This window comes from Alosa sapidissima, chromosome 4 (genome assembly GCF_018492685.1).
Source record: "Alosa sapidissima isolate fAloSap1 chromosome 4, fAloSap1.pri, whole genome shotgun sequence".
In the NCBI taxonomy this organism is placed as follows: domain Eukaryota; kingdom Metazoa; phylum Chordata; class Actinopteri; order Clupeiformes; family Clupeidae; genus Alosa; species Alosa sapidissima.
In genome coordinates, this window is record NC_055960.1 from 16,465,489 (window position 1) to 16,486,419 (window position 20,931).

General features: G+C 43.9%; 1 protein-coding gene across 2 annotated transcripts in view; it reads left to right on the forward strand.

Moving 5' to 3' along the window:
* igsf21a (immunoglobin superfamily, member 21a) overlaps positions 1–20,931 on the forward strand; it is a 208,573-nt gene that overhangs the window by 137,460 nt on the left and 50,182 nt on the right. For both annotated transcript variants that reach the window (XM_042090358.1, XM_042090359.1), the window contains exon 4: positions 733–851. In XM_042090358.1, coding sequence (XP_041946292.1) covers positions 733–851 — 119 coding nt within the window. The remainder of the gene's footprint in view (positions 1–732; positions 852–20,931) is intronic.

Here is a 20,931-nt window from a genome sequence, read left to right on the forward strand (position 1 = left end):
AGACAGAAATGCATTTTTACCAGATAGCCCCTCTATCAAGCTGTTGTCATCAGATTGTTCTAGATTGTTCAGATTGTTGTGTCTTCATCTGATTATTCCAGGATAGCATAATAAATACCTTTGACCCATTTGTCAAAGTCACACAGTGATTCAGGATCTCAATTTCAAGAGCTAATATCGCCTCCACTATTAATGTAAAAGTGTTGAATTGACTAGCCTGTCGTCTGGAAGCCTATTAGCTGGCACTTACTTTAAACTATTTGACAGGAATTAAAAATGTATGAGGAAGACCATATAAATGCTGTAGTGGCTTGCCAGTGGTGAAGTTTTACCAGAGACTTTCTAATGAGGAGACGCAGCACTCAAAAAATCCTCCATAGAAATGCCTGGGGTTCGTTTGTAATGCTAATATGGCAGTAGTCTACACATATCCCGCCCCTTCCGCGGTAAAAAAGGTGACATGTGAATACATTGTGCCAATCGTGGTGTGTTGTGAATACATGTGTTAATCATGTGTTGTGATCTCACCGCTGGAGCAAGGTTGGTGTCGTGAAGCCTTGCGCACGCGCATCTCTGCCGAAATAGATGCCCGATAAGTGCCCAAAAATGTCACGTTCCGTTTTTATTACAGTTGTTTAGATGAAGAGATTTTTGTAGCTTGTTTGATTCTACTCATTAAATGCAGGTGAAAAGAGTGTCAGTGATACACACTGATTCTGTCTTTCATTGCAGGCTTCCAGAAGTGCGGATCTCGGACAACGGGCCTTACGAATGCCACGTGGGCATCTACGACCGGGCCACCAGGGAGAAGGTGGTCCTGGCCTCAGGGAACGTCTTTCTCACCGTCATGTGTGAGTACCTCTGAGACTATCTTTCACACTCATTCATGTGTGCAGGTTAGAGGTGTGAGTGTGTGTTTCTGTGTGTGTGTGTGTGTGTGTGGGTGTGGGTGGGTGTGTGTGTGTGTGGGTGTGGGTGGGTGTGTGTGTCTGTGTCCAGGGTTCCCGCGGGTCCTTAAAAAGTCTTAAAAAGTCTTAAATGCAACTTTCGGTTTTTAAGGCCTAGAAAAGTATTAAATTGTCTGGAATGTCTTGAATTTTCGAAAAGGAGGTATTAAATTTGTGTATGGGACCGCCAGTGAGTGTGAGAGAGCGAGTGAAATGTCTCCATCTGGTTTCGTGTATTTTTTTTAAACGGAAATGTATAGTGACTATAAGGCTACTGAAGGAAGTGTAGTGGTTGCAGAGTGAAGATGTTTTCACGGGTCGTCAAAGGTGTGAAAATGGTAAGAATATGTAAAAATATGCCTTACGTTTTCGTGGTATAGTCGAGGCGTGAGAGATACGTAGGCCTAGGTAAAGCCTCAAAGCCGGACGCTCATTTGTCCTCCTTTTTGGAGTTGCGCTGGGCTTATAGAATCTTTGCTCGGACGCAGCATCGTTTCACAAACTATGGACGCAACTGCTGGTCAAATTATGTGTGGTGCTTCTGTCACTCATCTGATAATTTGCTGCGCAATTTATGAAGGAACCATGGACCGACAGAAAAAGAAAACAAACGTTTTCTCAATCGGGAGGAAATACACATTAAGTGTATCTGTTTGCATCTTTCCAGCGTGTTTTGCTGGCTTAGCCTAAGTAAATATCTGCCTAAGTTATAATATTACTACCTATATTATAATATTACTACCTCACCTACTACCTCAGGTAGGCTACCTGTAATATCGGTCTGCAGCTTGCTTGCCAGCCTTTCCCAGTACTTCGCAAAAGTTGGCGGCGAAAGAATGTCGGCGACTGGCTACATAAAAAAAAAACGCATCTGTAAGTGAGTTCATATTACCTGCGTGATTGAGATGAAACCAGCAGTTTTTCAGCAGGAACATGCCAGGAGGGTTTTTAACTTTTCCCATACATTTTTTTAAAACAAGTCAATGGTTTACAATGTTTCAGTCAAGCTTTGGTTGGTTTAAATACAACTGGTATGCAAAATGTATTACCTTTGATGTGCTGTGCTGCATATGGGACAATAGATGCCTAAGTTAGTAGGCCTATTAGTAGGCCTATTACAATATTTAAATAGCTTAGTCTACCTTTGAAAAAATAAGGGAATCCAGTCCAGTACACATGTTTGGCATGTAGCCTAGGCTACTACAGACACAGGTGAAGAACAGTCAGCCTCAGCCAGTAGCACAGCCAGATATCAGAAGTCAGCTTCAAAAGCAAGCAGTCCAGACCCTAAAATTGGGCATTGAGCTGTGAAGGTAATTCACACACAATTATTTTCTTTCACCAAAATATATTTGGTAACTTCTGTAGACATCCCAAATGGGGTTGGTTGTTTAAAATTAGTAGAAAAAAAACTATTGCATAAACAGTTTTAAGTTGTATCTTTTTTGCCGTGGTACAGTATAGTCTTAATTTTTCCATTTAGATGTCTTGAAAAGGTCTTAAAATTCTTTAAATTTGCACTTGGAAAATGTGCAGATACCCTGGTGTCTGTGCATGTGTTGAACACCTGTGAGACAGCATCCCGCTGTTTCTGATCAATAGTGCACTATTATGACCAATCTCGCTCTCCAGTCCTATTCATCTGGGATGTGTCGTCTCACCGGATTCATGTTGTGTACAGTGAATGGATTATGTGTCAATGTAGTATGTTTTTGGAATAGGGGTAATTACAATTAAACAAATAAATGCTGTGATTGTTATGCATTTTTGCATTTTTATTTGCTGCTTTGACTTCTGTACTGCAGAGTTTTACGTGGGTTATTTTAATGTGTGAGTGTTACACACACACACACACACACACACACACACACACACACACACACACTAGAGACATAGTCTGTAGCCAGCAGGCATAGTTGCTCAGACAGCTCAAGTAAACAGGAGTGGCAGGGCAAGTGGAGGTGTAATGAGATCATCATGAGCATGCATAGACGAGTCTGCTCGCCGCACACGAGCCTGTAATTTCTGCATCACGTCTGCAGGAACACACATCGTCCTTCTTGGAACGCCAGCGTCCTGTTATCACCACTCATCATCATCACCACTCCTCCTCCTCTCTTCCTTCCAGCCTCCATCCCTGCCCCTCGCCCCTTACCCCCCTTCTTCTTTGTTTGGAGAGGGAGAGAGAGAGAGAGAGAGAGAGAGAGAGAGAGAGAGAGAGAAGTAGTGACTCAGCTCTGGGCAGCCTCTGCAAAATGCAAAGATGGCAGCATTTGCACTCCTCTTTTCCTCTCCCATTTTCTTCCTCTCATTTCCCTGCCATTTTGGCTGATGAGCCTCTTCCAGCGTAAAGGGGGTTGCTCCGGTGGCACGGTCTGCCCGGCTGCGATAACGGCCGCGGCGTTCAGGAGTGGCGTCGAGGGGCGAGGGTGGGAGGCGTGGCGGAGCGTGGTTGGAGTACCACGCTGATAGGCTTTGTCTCTGGGTGCCCGACGCAAGGCGGCAGCGCGAGATTCTTTTCAAGACGCCCTCTTTTTTTTTCTCTCCCCCTCTCCTACACCGGCTAGTATGCAGGCTAACACACCAAAAGAGTTCTAGTGTGAAAACATATAAATAAACCAGATAATCTTCTCCAACCCCCCCCCCCCCCCAAAAAAAAAGCAGCAGCAGCAGAGGAGGAGTGTTGTTTTTGAAGTGCATTTTGAGTTGTTTCTTTTTTTTGTCATTAAAAAAAGACTTGCTCAATTGCCTCCCTCTGCCTGACGCTGTGCAATCTCCCCGCTAATCGATTACTGTCTCGGAGAGTAGCAAAGAGTTGGAAAGTTAAAGGACTTAGACAGCAGTATGTATGTAATGGGGGAACTCATTTCACTTTACTTTGGAGTGGGTAATTGTGACTTGGCTTTTGTCTTTGTTTGTTTTTTGTCTGTTCTAACTCTGATACGGTCAGCCAACACACTGTCTCAAACGTCTCCTGGTGTCTGTCAGAAAGTATCATCAAACGCCAGCAGGGATGTCTTTGTGCTAATTAACAAGTTTCCGCTCGCTGGCATCTGGCTCGCACTTCCTGCCCATTAGAAGTCCAGCAGCATACCAAAGATATCAGCTGCAGCCAATTATCAGCTCTGTCTATTTTTGACTAAGGTATTAAAGAATAAAAAAAATAATATTATTAAAAAAAACCCACAGAACTACAGTGATGTGAATTTTTGTTCCTGTGGGCGATCAGTGTGTGCACACACTGCTGGCTTGACAGAGAACTCCCTGACAGGATCCCCCCCCACCATCCCCACTACCCTCCAAGATTTGGCTTGTATAAATGGCCAGCAGCATCAAATGGCTCTTCCCAGCTCCATCTCTGCTCCTGCTGCTGCTGCTGCTGCAGCTGACAGAGCATTCCGGAAGCCCGTGTGGGAAAGGAGCTGCTGCCATTGACGCCGGTGGTGGGGAGACCCTTATCAATGAGGTCTGGAGCTTCTCCTGGAGACTCCTGCGGCCCTTCTAGTGCCGAGGAGCAGAAGAGAGAGTGTACGCTACTCTGTGGCTTGTGTGTGTGTGTGTGTGTGTGTGTGTGTGTGTGTGTGTGTGTGTGTGTGTGTGTGTGTGTGTGTGTTTGTGTGTGTGTGTGGGGGGGGGAGAAATAGAGAAAGAGAGGGAGATGAGAGAGTTTGTGAGTTTGAAATCCTTACTGGGGGGAAAAGAATGGCCCGTAGCATTGTGGCTAATTGCTATCCAAGCTGAAACAGAATTATTCATAACCTATTAGTGTGCCAAGTTCACCGGTTAGAGGGAAAAAAGGAACAGAGAGAGAGAGAGAGAGAGAGGAGTGAAAATGAGAGAAAAAGTTAATTAATAGGAAGATGTACTCAGCGAGTATTTTAATTTTTTTAAAGGGCTTCATAAATAAGAATTATCATTTTAATGAATCCCTGCCAAGGAATTCAATCACTCGGTGGCTTTCTGAAGGCCCAACTTTGAATGAGGTGAAACTCCTCTGCTCTTTATCATGCACACAACATAGAGGGAACTTTGCCATGGCTGCTCCCTGCTCTTTCAGAGTGTCTTCAATCAGTTAGTAATAATTATATTGAAATGCCCTCAGGCACTTGCGCCCCATAAAAAAAAAAAAAAAAAGAAAAACTTGGACAGTTTACACATGTTTCATTCATTTAGTCGTTCCTGTTTTTGCATGCATGCCTTCATTCACACATCCTTGCACACATTCATTCACATCCTCTTTGCCAGCTCTTACTGACTTACTTAGCAGCACAAGCAGTTGAAAATGGAATCAAATGAATCTGGCCATTTGCCAGTTCCAGTTGTAGCCTCTGGAGCTGGGAGTCTTTTCATTCTGCGAGTTTGATAAGATTGCATCAGCGCACCAGTTAGCCTACTTTATGCTCTCCCCAACATCCAGGCTAGTCTCTCTCTCTCTCTCTCTCTCTCTCTCTCTCTCTCTCTCTCTCTCTCTCTCTCTCTCTCTCTCTCTCTCTCTCTCTCTCTTCTTTGTCTTTCTCTCGTCTGACCACTGGAGTCACTCAGCCCCTCTAAGTCTGTGCTATCTCTAGCAGCCGCTTCTCTGCCCCTCTGGGATGCCAGTGAGATGGAGCTTTATCACACAGACTGTGACATTTTGATTGATTGCGCTGCTTTTCCCCAGACCCCGCCACCAACATACCTGTTCCCGTCGCTCACTGACATGTCGCCGCAAATGACCTTGAAGCACTCCCTGATTAGTTCACTTGAGCGAGTAATTAGATCAATTAACGACGCAATTTGGAAAGTGGAATCGTAAGAAGCCTGGCAGCTCTCTCCCTTGGTGAGTATAGTCATAGCACCTCAACCAAATCACATGGTGTTCATTCCCATTGTTCAGCTCCCCTTCCCTTTTTAAATTGACCCGTTAATTAAGGTCCATTATGCATTTAATCAGATTGTGTATGCTTAAAAGAATTTTTCTGCCAGGCGTCATACCTGTCGCTTGGAAAAATCTAAAGTGGATTTGTCTTGATCTGAAATTACATCTTATTATGCCAAGCGAGGAGAAGTACACTTCTATAAAAAGTAACTTTTTTGTTGTTGATAAAGGGCACTAATGAAGCTCTTGAAGTCCCCCCCCCCCCCCCTCAGTATTCACCTTATCACTTGTCACCTTATCTGGTAGTCTCTCACCCCCTCCTCCGACACACACATACACAATCCACACCCCCTTCAACTCCATGGCGCGCATAATTGCAGTTCGGTAGCACATGATTTAAGGTGGTTAATGATGTGACCTCCATCATCCGGTGACGTCTAATCAGCATTCAGAGGATAATTTAAATGGAGAGCCACAGCCGCACAAAAAGTTTTTTTTTTTCCCCAGAGTCTTGTTCTCACAGAGCGAGGCCCAGTGTCTTTGACCTCCACGGGAGGAGTGGCTGTTGTAAAACACACCAACTGACCGACCGACCAACCGACACACACGCACACACACTGAGGCTTAGCCCATCAAGCCATGGAAACGTCTTTGTCAACACCCCGTAGCCGTTTATATGCCACATCACGTAAAGCCAGAAAATCCTTTGTTTTAAACCTTTGCAGAGAGCAGCGAAGGTAATTGAGAGGATACCCTTCAACCACTGGCGGGCTCGTTTTTGTACACACAGGAAGAAAGAATGGCAGAAAGAGAGAGAGAGAAGAAAGAGAGAGACACATAGAGAAGGAGAGAGATGAGCTACAAGGTGTTGGGGGAGTAATTACTCTTTCATCCCATAAAACTGGGATTCGCTTCAATTACAGATGCCCGACTTTTAATTAAGCGGCGCGTGTATATTTAGCCACTGCTTTATAAATGGCTGCTGTTAATGATGCCCAAATAGGGCGTAGCCTGCAGTCACGGCATCACGGTGCACCTACGCAACACCAGCACAGGTGGAGAAGGAGAAGTGGAGAGAAAGAGAAGAGAGGTACTACGTGACAGACCCCACTGATCTCAGGATAGGTGTCAGCCTGCCCTGTATGCTCTACAGTGGGCTAATACGCCTGATGCCTATAGGGTAATTAATAGAGGAATATGACTGTGATGACAAGGGCATTGGCTGGGCACTTCTGCGTGTGTGTGTGTGTGGTCAGGGGGGTAGCATATAGACTGCTGTGTGATGCTGCCCCTGTGTCGTGGATGTCACTTTGGTCAAAACTGATGTGGAAGGTAAGCAGTCAAGGACAGACCTCTAGGGAGTTTACTCCCTCCGTTGGGGTTCAGTATGTGATGAAAGATAAACGTTAGCATATGAAGCTAGCATCTGCTCTGTCAATTCCTTATCAGAGTTTAATAGCATAGTGAAATCCTGGCACCATAATGCAGCAAAGTACAGTAGAATGACACACACACACACACACACACACACGCACACACAATGTAGTTTGTCAATGTAGCTTACAGTGAGAGAACATATGCATGTGTGTGTGCATCACTGCCATACAATTCACCACTAGAGAGAGTAATATCAAACACTGATCCAGGGCCAGGCTGCCTTTCTTCCTGGCCCATGACACCCATGTGTGTGTTAATGAGTCGGAATGGGTGTGAAAAAATAACCCTCCCCCAACACTTTCTCCATTTTGATCAGGTGCAGAATGCAGTGGTTTGAAGCATATCAGGAAGCCGCATTTTGAAACTAGAAGGGGCCAAGCTGAAAAACAGCTGAATTATTAAATGTCTGTCTGTGAGTTAGACCCACAGGGTGATAATTGAGGCAAGATAAACAACCGCCAACCTCCTCAAGGAGTAGGTTACCCTTTCTAACACTTGCCAGCTTGTGCATCACTTAAGCAACAAAAAAATGTTTTTGTAGTTTACCTTTCAATCTTTCTTCTGAAGTTTGGATTTAGCAGAGATGTATTCTATTTGTGTTTTTACCCCTGAAATTCTTTTGAAATATAAAGTGAGGAGCTGTGGGTGATGATGAGTCACTTTGTATTGCTCTGAATCAAACAACTTTCTTTTTTAATGATGGTGTCAAGTCAGTCAACAAAGCTTAAACTGAGCCTGAGACAATAGGTACTTCCTCAACTATGAGTAATTCCATCCAGACAAATTTGAGTGGATTTGTCATTGGATGGAGAAGGAGACTTGGAGAAGGAGAGGCTGATTGTCTTTTCTTTAGCAGAGTTACCACACAATGACTCAGTTGTGGCCTTGCTCTAAAACCAAAGAAATATCTGATAATATGATATTCTCATGTAATCTCAGGTAACCTCCTGTAAAGTAGGGTAAAAGTCTATCAGGACTTGTTCGCTCTGTGCTGAGAATGTGAAGGGAACTTGTTGTCAAAGGGGAGAATTGACTGTGATTTGCTGATCTCTTTCCTCTTCCGCTTGGCCGTGTGATTGGGTTTTGGAATTGAGGTGCAACCGTCACTTTCCTCACAGAAAGCACCGTGTCAAAAGAGTGAGAGGAGATGAGAGAGAGGCCAAACAATTGAAAGATTTTCTTTTTCCCACTTCCAATTTTCACCTCCAGACAGACAACCAGACCGCAGACAGCTAAGTGCTGACAAGATGACATATAAAACTATATATATATATATATATATATATATATATATATATATAGAGAGAGAGAGAGAGAGAGAGAGAGAGAGAGAGAGATGATATATTAGATTATATATTTTCTTGAGTAAAACTAGTCCAAGGTAGCGAGGAGTGATAGAACGTGAGTGTGAGTAGTGGAGCTGAAAAGGAAGAGGCGGGAGGAGAAGCAGCCTTGCCCCACCTGTGTGTTGTTTACAGCACCGTTAGCCTCCACCTAAGAGTAATTAATAAGAAACAGCGGAAATAGAACAAGACCTTTGGGGCCTGGTTGAAATGCAAAGCATGAGTATGGTGCAAACATCAGCTGGTCTGCAAATAACCCACACCACACAGGGCACAGATTGAATGGAGTGAAAATAACTTTTTATAGAGCTGACTGAAATGTCATGGTCCTTGTCATTACCAAATGTCATGCCACCTACATCGAGTGAGAGCAAATTTTCTAAATCCCTCTAAAAGCAGTTTATAGCAATACTAATCAATCAAGCCAGGAAGTGAGTTGCCTCATGTGTTCAAACTATTATGTTAATGTTAATATTTAGACTCATATGAATGTGTGTGTGTGTGAGTACATGTTTTTCCAAGATTGTGACGGCATACACTATTTAATTTAATTAGCATATATTAATTTTCCATTGTTGTGGTGCCCATGCGTTGGAGTGTTTTGTAGTGAGTGCTGGACGACGGCATTACCATATACGTTTTTACATGTTTGCTTTCCTAAACAGCCCTGCCTTCTGTAATCTGCTGGCTTGTTCCTATAATGTGTAAGGCATGTTTCAGACCTGCGGCCTAATTTCCTGCTACAGCTGCTAAGTTGCTCTGTTGTTCAGCCTCAGCAGATCCTGGCATAGGAGCCGTGCCGCTAGGCAGGTGATTCTCAAATAAACATGGACCCTGAACAGACAGCCTACCATCACACACCACCTGCATGTAAAATTAGACGAGCACCTGACATACAGCTTTTTTCCTTGGTTCGCCGTTCCAAAAAATTCCTTACTTCAGTGGCTCTGCACTCCCTACTTTTAGTCAGTGTTTTCGGTGGATAGTGTATTAATGTTTAATGTGCTGTACACGCATGTGGTGGGATATTTGTGCTGTTCTGCCCAACTCCACATTTTTGGGGAGCTAATAGTAAGATACTTCTTAGCTGGGCTCTTAAAGAAATCTTCGCTCCACTTCTCACGCTAAGTGTAGTGGGCTGAAGCTTTATTGCATGCTGGGCTTCTTTCCTCCATGCTGTGCAATTGTTTAGCAGATTACATTATGACTGCGTATGCCGTAGCTCGCTTAGGATCTGCTAATATTTCCTCAGCAGGAGCTGAGGGCTGTTTATTAAAGCCGGTCGGACACCACAATCTTAAACTGCTTGGTGTTAATCCTGGGGTGCCCTGGCAACTTGCTGTCTTCACAACCATATCTACAACAAGCCAAGAGAAGTAGCCCTGTATACCTGGATATCATACTGATACATCAGGAACGAGTAGTTTCAGGTGAAGATTCCGTTGTGGAAGGATATCATCAGAATTAAATCAAACCCCATGCACTTTCTATATGCATCTTTTAGCTCCCTTTTAGCTATAGGCTAGCCATAGCCTTACTGGAACAACCCACTTCCAGTGAATTATGCTAAGCTAGGCTAATGGTGTAAGACTGGGTTATTGCACACACAGAAAAGGGTATGTATCCTCTTATCTAACTCTTGACATGTTATTTTCAAGATATGGTAGGCCATTGCCATCTTTTACCTATATATTTCACATTTAATTCATAAGCTACTTTGAAAGATCAACATAGCCCACAGAAAAAGCTGAAGTAGGCTTCACTTAATTATTTTCTTTCCTACACTGCAACTAATAAGTTGATTTTACTTGTCATACGTTGACAAGTTTTCTTGTGTGCATAGGTTTTATTTGGATGAGGAGAGCAATATGTTGTCAAAGTAACATCAGTGGTGGGTTAGCCAGGTACAAGCAGTTTTCGGAAAGCAATGTCATTTGTAAACACACTATCTTTAAAAGCTTTCATCTTGAGATGAAATAGATGTCCCTCTATTTTTATGTTTGTTTGGCGAAAAAGAGAGAAGTTCATCACAACAACAACAACAACAAACACAATACTGTAACCTTGAATATCCTTCACTGACAATTCTTAGGGCAAGTTTCTCATTCCGGAACAGAGGCCTAGAACTCTGCACGACTGCCTCCTCTAGTCCCTGCTGGTGGCAGGGTTCCTGCGGTTGCTGTGGTTCTCCTCCTCCTTTCTCCCTGCCATTGCTGACAGTTCCAGCCTCGCTGCGGTGGTCCTTTACACTGATGTTGATGGAGCGGAGCCATTTCCTCCCAGAGAGAGACACTGATTGCACACGGCGATACGAGAGGAATACGAGGGAACACACAGTCCCTTTCTTTTTCCACTATATTTATTTGACAAGGTGATTCACTGGAAGTGTGAACAATACTTTGGGATGGAAAATTACCTCCTGCAACTTTTCACTTTCTTTTCTGTGCAGTGGACACCTCAAGCTTCTGAAATTGTCCTCCATCGGGTAATATGACACTGCATTGAACTGCACCGAACTACACTATGATTTATGCCACTGTTTGCAAATCCATTTTGAATTATTTGTCCATTTGCCAAGTTAATGCTCACACTGTATTTTTAGCCATTTTTAACACATTTATCTAGCTTTAGTCTGTTCTGTGACTAAGGAAAATGTTGGAGCTTATGTTGCATCTGGATTCAGATGCTGATGAGTCCAGAGCTCTCCTCCATCCTCCCCTGTAAGCTTCCACTAAAAGGACCTTGCCACAAAATGAGTGACACAAAGAGGCCTTGACCAGTACTACATTGTAGCTGATGGAAGATGAACTATAGCCCATGTGGCTTTGTGACTTGAGACCATGCCTGTACTGTTAGTGTGTGTACTCCCCTCTAAAGCTGTACACCCCTCTAAAGCTGGAAACAAACCACTTGAGTAGAAGTATAAAGAAGGGGGATTACAAATATGGCAATGGTGGGGTGGCATGGGGGTTCACGTTTCCACATGTGGCCTTATTAAATCTGTTTGCTCTCCCCAGAGCCTTTTTTGTTTTGAATTGTGCCACTGCAAATGTCATATGAGGATTGGACATCAGGCACTCTGTAGAGTGGGGAGCTGTAATGTGTCCTCACAAGGAGATATATCACACGTCCATTTCTTTTTACTTATCTTATGAGAGCCACACAGGCAGGCTCCTTTGGGGGGTTAACCAGCAGTGGCAACATTAAGATCATTATTTTAGAAGGAGTAGTGCTGGGGTGTCTTGTTAGTCAAGACACTGTTACTGTGCCCTCCTTGGACCTTACTGGGGAAGGTGGAGGGAAATGTGTGGAAAGGATCATTGAGCTCCCTTGAGTTTTTCCAGATTCCCTTTGGATTAGTGTTTTTATGTATCAGAGATGAGATGGATTTTGGAATGAATGTTCTGAGATTCTTTCCACCACAAAAGCTAGCATCACCTATGAAACACTGACAATATGAGCATTTTCACTAATCTCCTGTTGTGACTCCAGTTGGGGGGGTGTGGTTGACAGTAGAGTCTTTCTTAAAACCCATAATAGAACCCCTTGAAGGCATCCCGTGGCCCTTCTGCCAGTGCAAAGTCAAATACAACCTCCATCACATCACCCTAAAAATGGTGGAGCAGTATCCTCCTGTGCCTCTCACTGTTCTGTCATGCTCCTTACACAAGAACAACCCCTCCACACACACATCTTCCAAAAAAGAAAGAAGAAAAACAAGAAGGAAGGACAAAAAGGGAAATAAATAAGAAAATAGAAAAGAAAAGAAGCCAAGGCAACTTCAGAATCAAACTAGAAAATGTAATTTCGAGGAAATTACCAGTGCATGAAAATATAAACATACTGTATATGAACATAAAATGCCAAACAAACTTTTATTTGGAAACAGTTGGCAGGAGTCATAGTTGATAACAAACTGACAGTTGAAATAGCTGAACAATTAAATAGTTGAGTAGTTTAAATAGTTAAATTATTTAATAGTGAATTATTGTAGTGAGGACATTTATTTTGAAACAGTTGTGGGCAGAGGAAATAGTAGTCTTAAGAGAGCCAGATTGTATGCTTAAAGCCTGAGACAGAGTATATAGTTTAAAAGTTGAATGTAGATAGTGTAATGGATGTTGATAGACAGAAAGTTGAATGGATGTTGATAGGCAGATGTGCCTTATATCCTTGTAGAATGGAGAGACACAGAGAGAGTTGGCCTAGTTAAGCAGAAAGCAGTTGATACAGGTGCAATCAGTTTAACTGGCCCTTTGATGGGTCCTAGTTGAGCAGCTGGAAGTTGATACAGGTGCAAATCAAGTTAATTACAGTGCATGAAAATGCACTGTACTGTTCTTCCTAGGGAACAACTTCTTATTATTATTCCGCTTACCACTTTTTCCGTACGCTATTTCTCTTGAACAGTTTAACTTAGAAACTTCATTCAAACTTTGTAACGTAGGTATTCAAACGGACGAAGCTGCTATGTCTTTTCAACTTTGAAACTTTTATACTTTTTAAACTATTAAAGAAAAACTTTTTAAAAATCCCCATAGACTTAACATTGCCGATTGTGACATCATAATACGGCCGTTAAGCAATTAGAATCCTATGGCAGGTGTTCAGGCCACCTTGATCAACTGCCAGTCTCAGGCTTTAAGCACACAAACTGGCCCTATTAAGACTACACATCCTGTTCAACTGCTTCCTCTGCCAAAAACTGTTTCAAAATAAAAGTCCTCAGTACAACATTTCACTGTTAAACAATTTAACCCTTTAAACTACTGAACTTTTTAACTGTTCAGCCATTGTAACTGTTACTTGTCATCAACTATGACTCCTACCCACTGTAGCTAGTTAGCATGTTAACATTGTTAGCATTGTTAGCAAAACTGCTAAAAATGATTAGCTAAGTTAGCTAAGTAACATGGTTAGCATAGTTAGCATGATAACATTGTTAGCATGCTAGTTAACATTTTTTGCAAAACTGCTAAAAATGATTAGCTAAGTTAGCTAAGTAACATGGTTAGCATAGTTATAGCATTGTTAGCATGCTAGTTAGCATAGTTATCATAACTACTAAAAATGATTAGCTAGGTTAGCTAAATCACATGGTTAGCATAGTTAGCATGTTAGCATTGCTAGCATAGTTAGCATGCTTAGCAAAACTACTAGAACATTTTAGCTAAGTTAGCTAAGTAGCATGGTTAGCATAGTTAGCATTGCTAGCACTGCTATAAAACATTAGCTAAGTAGCATGGTTAGCATAGTTAAAAATATTAGCATAACTGCTAGCAAACATTAGAGCCATTCCAACTTTCAGTTATCGTCAAATATCTACTTATACACAGCCATTAAACTATTTGAATATCAACATTCATTAAACTGCTAGAAAACATTAGCTAAGTTAGCTAAGTAGCATGGTTAGCATGTTAGCATTGCTAGCACTGCTATAAAACATTAGCTAAGTAGCATGGTTAGCATAGTTAAAAATCTTAGCATAACTGCTAGCAAACTATAGAGCCATTCCAACTTTCGTCAAATTATCGTCAAATATCTACCTATACACATTCATTAAACTTCCAGTCTGTCAACAACTTTTAAACTATTTACCTTCAACTTTTAAACGGTCTACTTATAAACTATCTATTAAACTAGCTGTCTATCAACAACTTTTAAACTATCTACTGGCTATCAACAACTTTTAAACTATCTACATTCAGCTTTTAAACAGTCTACTTTTAAACTATCAACTTTTATTAAGCTATGCAGCCACCATGTCTATCCTAGCATCACCGTAGTAACCATCTCTGTATTATCTATTTTAACTATGATACATGACATTTTACATCACAACTTTAGCATTTTCATGCACTGGTAATTCCTTGGAATTGCATTTCTAGTTAGTCCATTGTGATGTCATAGTGCTAATGCAAAGTCTATGGGGAAAAATAAGCTTGTTTTTTGTTAATATCTAAAAAAGTATAAAGTTTACAAAAGTGAAAAATACATTCCTCAAGTGTCCTTTTCAAGACCTACGTTACAAAGTTTGAACGAAGTTTCTACGTTAAACGGTTGAAGCTGAATTAGACGCAGAAATTTGGTGAAGAAGAAGAAGAAGAAGAAGACTTCGGATAACAGAACAGTGCATTTTCATTTTAGGCCCCAATTGGGGAGAGGAGAAAGGGGGAGAGAAAGTCTGCACTCTCAAGTATGTCAATGTCAGTGTGTTTGTCAGGGTGCCCCTGAACTGAATGTCTGAGCTCTATAAATGATACCCTGTTCCACATAATGACGATCGTTTGGCTCAGCCGAGCCTGTTGAATGTGACTTTGCCCGAGAGCATACTCAAATCTGTTCTAACCTATTGTGAGGAGAAACAAGAAAGTGCAAGGTCTCTTCTGCAGGCTCACAATAATGACTGTGCCATTTACATTAGAGTGCATTTCCTTTCACTCTACAAAAGGCAAAGATTTCTTTAGACTTTACAGATTGCCATGGCATATCCTAAATGTAAAGTAGTTTCATGCTCTTTGCAATACAACACATATTCACTTATGCAACACGTATTTTCAAATGACTCATTCCCCATTTGAAAGTAAAATAAAGTTTCCAGTACATTTCTTTGTGGAGGGGTCACGTGTTGGGGTAACATGCTAGTAGTTCAGCACATACAGCCTCGACAGTTTGCCAGGCCATCCTTGAATTTCTCACTTCAGGCTAGTGTGTGTCAGCCACTAGAGAGAGACGTGTCATATGGCCCTCAGAAGAGCACGATGTTGACCCTGTCTTTTTCTCCTCGAAAATGCCCTGAAAGGCCTTTAATGAAATACTGTTACCGGAGCTTCTTATCAATTCGTGACAGGCAATTACTCAACAGATTAATAGCTACGTGCATGCCATCAACACTCGGGAGGTTCCCGCTCATGTACCCTGCTTTTAATCGATACTACATTATTTATGGCACGTCAGCAGTCAAATCGGAAAGATGACAGTTTCGCTTGATAACGGACCGCAATTCATGCCAGGAATTAATCAGTGAGTGTCTGACGACTCTTATTGCGTTAGTATTGCATCTCTCTTCCTCTCTCCCGGCAGCACCCACTCCGTAGATATGGCATAGACATAAATTGTATCACTATAAATTCTGTGTGATCTTTCCCATTCATAGCCATACGTTGGCAATTTGAATTAGGAGAGGGAGAGGATGGGAGGATGGGGGGGGGGGGGGTCGAAGGAGGGATTTGGGGGGGGGGGGCTGCCCTATCGTCTGTGTTCAACGGGTAGTGTGTTTTACGGAAATGAGTTCATCCACAGAGTGCCTCTCCAGATATAATGAGTTACACCGCGACATGCATTAAAATTGTCTGTAAGGGCGCGCACAGCTTGCGAGTGCAACACAGCCGCGGGCTACAGTTCGGCACCCTTTCAGCGTGAACTCTGCGCTCATAACAACAAAACAAACAAACAAACAACATTGTAAAATGTGCTTATGGCCTGTCTGCCCCAGTCTTATCGTTTACACACAGCTTATACTCTACGGCTACTGAAATGTTTGAGCGCGGCTTGCTCGCTGAGAACATTCTGTGATATTCCACAGTGCGCCAGGGACTGCACTCCTTCCGAGCACTTCCTGTTCTTCCTGCGAGGGAAGCATTCTCTAAATAATCCATTCCAAGGAAGATGCCCTCACCAAAAATATGGATGTTCTCTGTGTTGTTTGGGGGCCTCTTTGGGGGCCCCAATGTCTCTCTCTAACAAGGTCTATATCCTTGGTTACTTGACTGAGGCGCTTCCACAAGAGAGCATTAAAGCTGTTAATAATGCACAGCATGTGCACCTGCAATGATGAGCAAATAAGTAGTGTGTTGGCATTCTTATGAGATGTTTTCCTTTCTTTTACATTCTTTTTTTTGCGTGTTCTCAAGTTATAATATATGTGGAGGAAGATGATAATTACTCCTTTGATGTTTTTTTTTTTTTCCTGGGCCTCCAGACAGGACCAAAGGGAAAGAGAGAGAGAGAGAGAGAGAGAGAGAGAGAGAGAGAGAGAGAGAGAGGAAATATGTTGGTTATGTTGACCCCTGGAGTGAGTAGCTCATTTGTGCTTAATGAGTGACAAACGAGTGCGTTTAGAGGACATGTGAGAGGACCCCCGGACCTCTTTCTCGGCCCCACTGCCGCCCGCCACAGCTTCGGTCAGCCTAATTACGCCGCGTTACATGAAATGCTGGCAGGGGACGTGGTGAGGAGGACAAGGAGGAAGAGGAGGAAGGAGGGCTAAAAGAGAGAGAGAGAGAGAGAAAGAGAGGGGGGAACATTTCGACCCCAAGTGACACAAGAGCCCGGCGGGTGGGCAAGCATTTTTTTTGCTGTGCCTCACGATTCTTTCCTTGTGCACGGAATTCCGTTTCTCGACAGAGATCTGCAGAGCTACATCGCTCTGTGTGTGTGTGTGTGTGTGTGTGTGTGTGTGTGCGTTTGTGTGTGGAAATGAGATAGCGAGCCAGGAAATGGATATGGGGAGAAAGCAGATAGCCCTTTGCTGGATATGAGAGGGCACTCAGAGAGGAGCCAACACAAACAATGCCTACACACACAGCAAAAAGAAAAGGGAGACCAGGGTATCTCTGCACATCATTCACCCCCTACCCCCCCCCCCCCCCCCCCGCCCCCCAATCATCCTCCCTCGACAGCTGAGGAACAGAGCTTAGTTAGGGTTGCATGGTGTCAGCAACACACACAACTACTGCACTCACAGAATGCACAGAGAAGCACATCAGACAGCCATCTGGCCATACCTCATAAAATAAGAGAACACCAGCAACACCCCTCCCCACTGTTTTCTGACACTCAGGGGAAATGTGTGTTGGAAGTGCAAGATATAGGATTTTTGTCCTATGTGGATGTGTCTTCGCACAGTCTTCCTACTGCGCTTTATGTATGCATGCTTAATGAAAGAATCTCAAGGCATCTCACACAGGGTCACTCCTATTTTCCTAGGGTCCTATGTTCCCAGGGCCCGGTCTTTCTTTTATAGATTTGTGTGCTTGTTTCGTCAGAGAAATGAAGATGAACAAAAAAAGAACAGTATTGTATGTGTATTTTAAGTGTAAGAATAGGACTAGGACTCTGGGGACATAGGTATGCTCCCACTCACACGCGCCTCCATCAGTGGAATGTCATAACAAAAGGCTGCCTTTCCCCGTTTGAGACCTTCTCAAAAAATATTAAAGAAGTTGTATATTAACATAGAACGGTGTCCTTGGGAAGGCACGGGGGAGGAGTGGAGAGTGAAAGAGTGAGTGAGAGAGGGAGAGAGTAAGAGATGAATGGTGCTGCATGTCCGGAGGAAACCTTTTCTCAGATTCAATTCATAGGCGTCTTGGCAGTCTGCTGAAAAGTGAAGGATCTCGAGTGGAAAATGGGAATTCTTTGTTGTTGAGTGCTCAATAATGACAAATTCCTCTGTAGGCAGCCGCAAACAGGGCTTGGGCGATGACGGTGATTCCAATGCACGAGGCCTGCTGGCAGTTCCTCAAAACAGTTGATGAGGAATAGGCTACACAGCCAATGAACGCGATCACTGCGCTGCGTGTTACAATACAATACTATCAGTGTGATTATGTGTATGCTTAGCAAAATCCAATTATGAAGATACATAGCCACATTTATACCCATTAACTACCGTTGTAATTGAACAAGTGTGGATACAAAGGGGGAACGTCAAGTTCAGTGTTCAGTACCTTCATCGATGTGTTGCGTAGCTATCCACACTCAAGCCTTTCAGAACAGTATGGATTTGACAGCTTCGTCCATTTTACATTCCTGTTGCCCACAGGAGACAGAGATGTTCTGCCCCCTGCTATGTTTTTTTTAACAAAGAACCCCCCCTCCACCAGTGAGATTTCCTGTTAATGATTGACAAACACACACACACACACACACACACACACAGGGGCGTCATGGGCCAGGAAGAAAGGCAGCATGACCCTGGATCAGTGTTTGATATTACACACTCTCTAGTGTGGCAGTGATGCACCAACACATGCATACTGTATCATAGTTCGAATTACAGGGGGTACTGGGGGGTACTATACCTCCCAATGAAGACCCAGTACCCCCCAAAGAGACAGAAATATCAGTTTTGGGGGGGTCAGATAATTTGTCTGATTTTGTGAAAAAATATCATTACAGTAGGCTACAATACAACTCAACTCCTATTTTCACTAGAAACATTTTAAGGTAAAGCGATTTCAGACACCCCTATTATGGAATGTACCATTTTTAACCACCGTGGCGCTAGAAGCAACGGAGATAGAGAACGACTTCAACTTCTCAAGCAAGTGTCAACGTTGAATGACAAAACGCTAGGTAGATTCCTCCAGTAGCCTAAATTCGATTTGCTGCTGATGTGCATGGGTAAATGTAAGTTGCTAGCAGACGTCTAGCTTGTTGAAAATGTGGTATTTTACAACCTTCATGTATTAACGTTTTTTGTTCTTTCATAGCTCATGTCACGTCTTCATACTGTAGCGATCTCACCCTCAGCCAAGAATCACTTTTGGCCTGGACGGCCATTTATTGGAACAGGAAGACTCTTACGTACACAGACAACTAGGACAGGGCAACACAGGGGTAGTCTCAGCCGCACATGCAACACACAATAAGGGTTTACCACACACATCAACAGGAGGATAAGCACAGGAGGTACAACCAAAGAGACTAACACGCTAACAAATACACAACATGGTAAACGTAACTACAACTATTATAACCGACATTACACATTCTAGCATTCACTTGCACTGCATTCTGGGAGACACTCATTCAACGTTAGACATGTACATCCACCGACGCTACATAACCCCCTCCCGAGCCATTGTCGTCCCCGGCAATGACAGCTCAGCTCACCGCTCGCGGCTGCGTTGGTGTCGGTCCCAGTGCTTAGTCCAAGTGACCGGAAAGCCTCCGGCTGCACAATAACTCCTCCCGACTGGAAGGGCTCTCGGCTGCCTCTGTCACGTCAGTTCTCCCCCGAACAAGCACCAGAACCGGCCAGACGTGGGTTGTGGTGTCGCTTGGGCCCTCGGTTTCCCGCCGTGCAGCTGCGCTACCTCAAACAGCAGCAAACAGTCCCACTGCAAGCCGAACCCCCGGATACGCTGGAATCCCTGGACGTTCGGAAGCCCCCTCTGGCTACTGTGACAGCTCGTGGCCGTTGTCACCTGTCCACAGTGTGCCGATCTCCAGGCGGTCAGCAGTACACGTCGAGGTCCCTCCTCGCGCTGCCCTCTTGTAGAACGTTTGTCGGCTGTCTCTCGAGCACAACGATGCTCCAATGTGGCGGGAAATGGAGACCCCGACCCTCCCACCAGGCTCGGGACACACAGGAACTCACACACAAAACGTGAAAAACATTGTGCAGACTTGTGTTGAACGTGCGCACTTCAAACTTCAAACAGTCCACAAAACGATAGCTCCCAAGGCTCTACAGGTCGACGTTACCCTCTTGGTCACTAGCTGGAGCACCGCAAGCTCCCGAACTAGCAGCTATGACTCCATCACACTCTCGACCGGCAGCTGACGCTCTGGAAGTTCTTCAGTAGCTGGCGGTGTAAACCCGGCCACTGTGGTCATGTTCCAAGGTCGTCAGAGAGTTCGCGCTCTCTATGGATGAGATCCTCGGATAACGGCAGCATCGACATCAAGCCGGGAACTTCTTGCCAGCCGCGGACACTTCCGCGACATCAGCCGGGGCTGTTTCCTCCAGCGCTGGCAGCTCTCGTCGGCTGTGCAGGGCTGGTCCCGCTGGTCGCCTGCACAGGTCCCGCGCCGGGCCGGCAGGTCCTCCATCCTCCGCAGTGGTAAGCTCAGCGAGCTGGCTAGTCCTTAAAAGGACCATTGGAACATCTGCTGAGGTTCGCCGCCATCTTGCTGGTCTGGTCTTCGGCCTTCTTCTCCATCTTGATCTGGCGTAGATCTTCGCGCCCCGGGAGGGGCCCATCCCACTTCTGACACCAATGTAGTGATCTCACCCTCAGACAAGAATCACTTTTGGCCTGGATGGCCATTTATTGGAACAGAAAGACTCATACGTACACAGACAACTAGGACAGGGCAACACAGGGGTAGTCTCAGCCGCACATGCAACACACAATAAGGGTTTACCACACACATCAACAGGAGGATAAGCACAGGAGGTACAACCAAAGAGACTAACACGCTAACAAATACACAACATGGTAAACGTAACTACAACTATTATAACCGACATTACACATTCTAGCATTCACTCGCACTGCATTCTGGGAGACACTCATTCAACGTTAGACATGAACATTCACCGACGCTACAATAT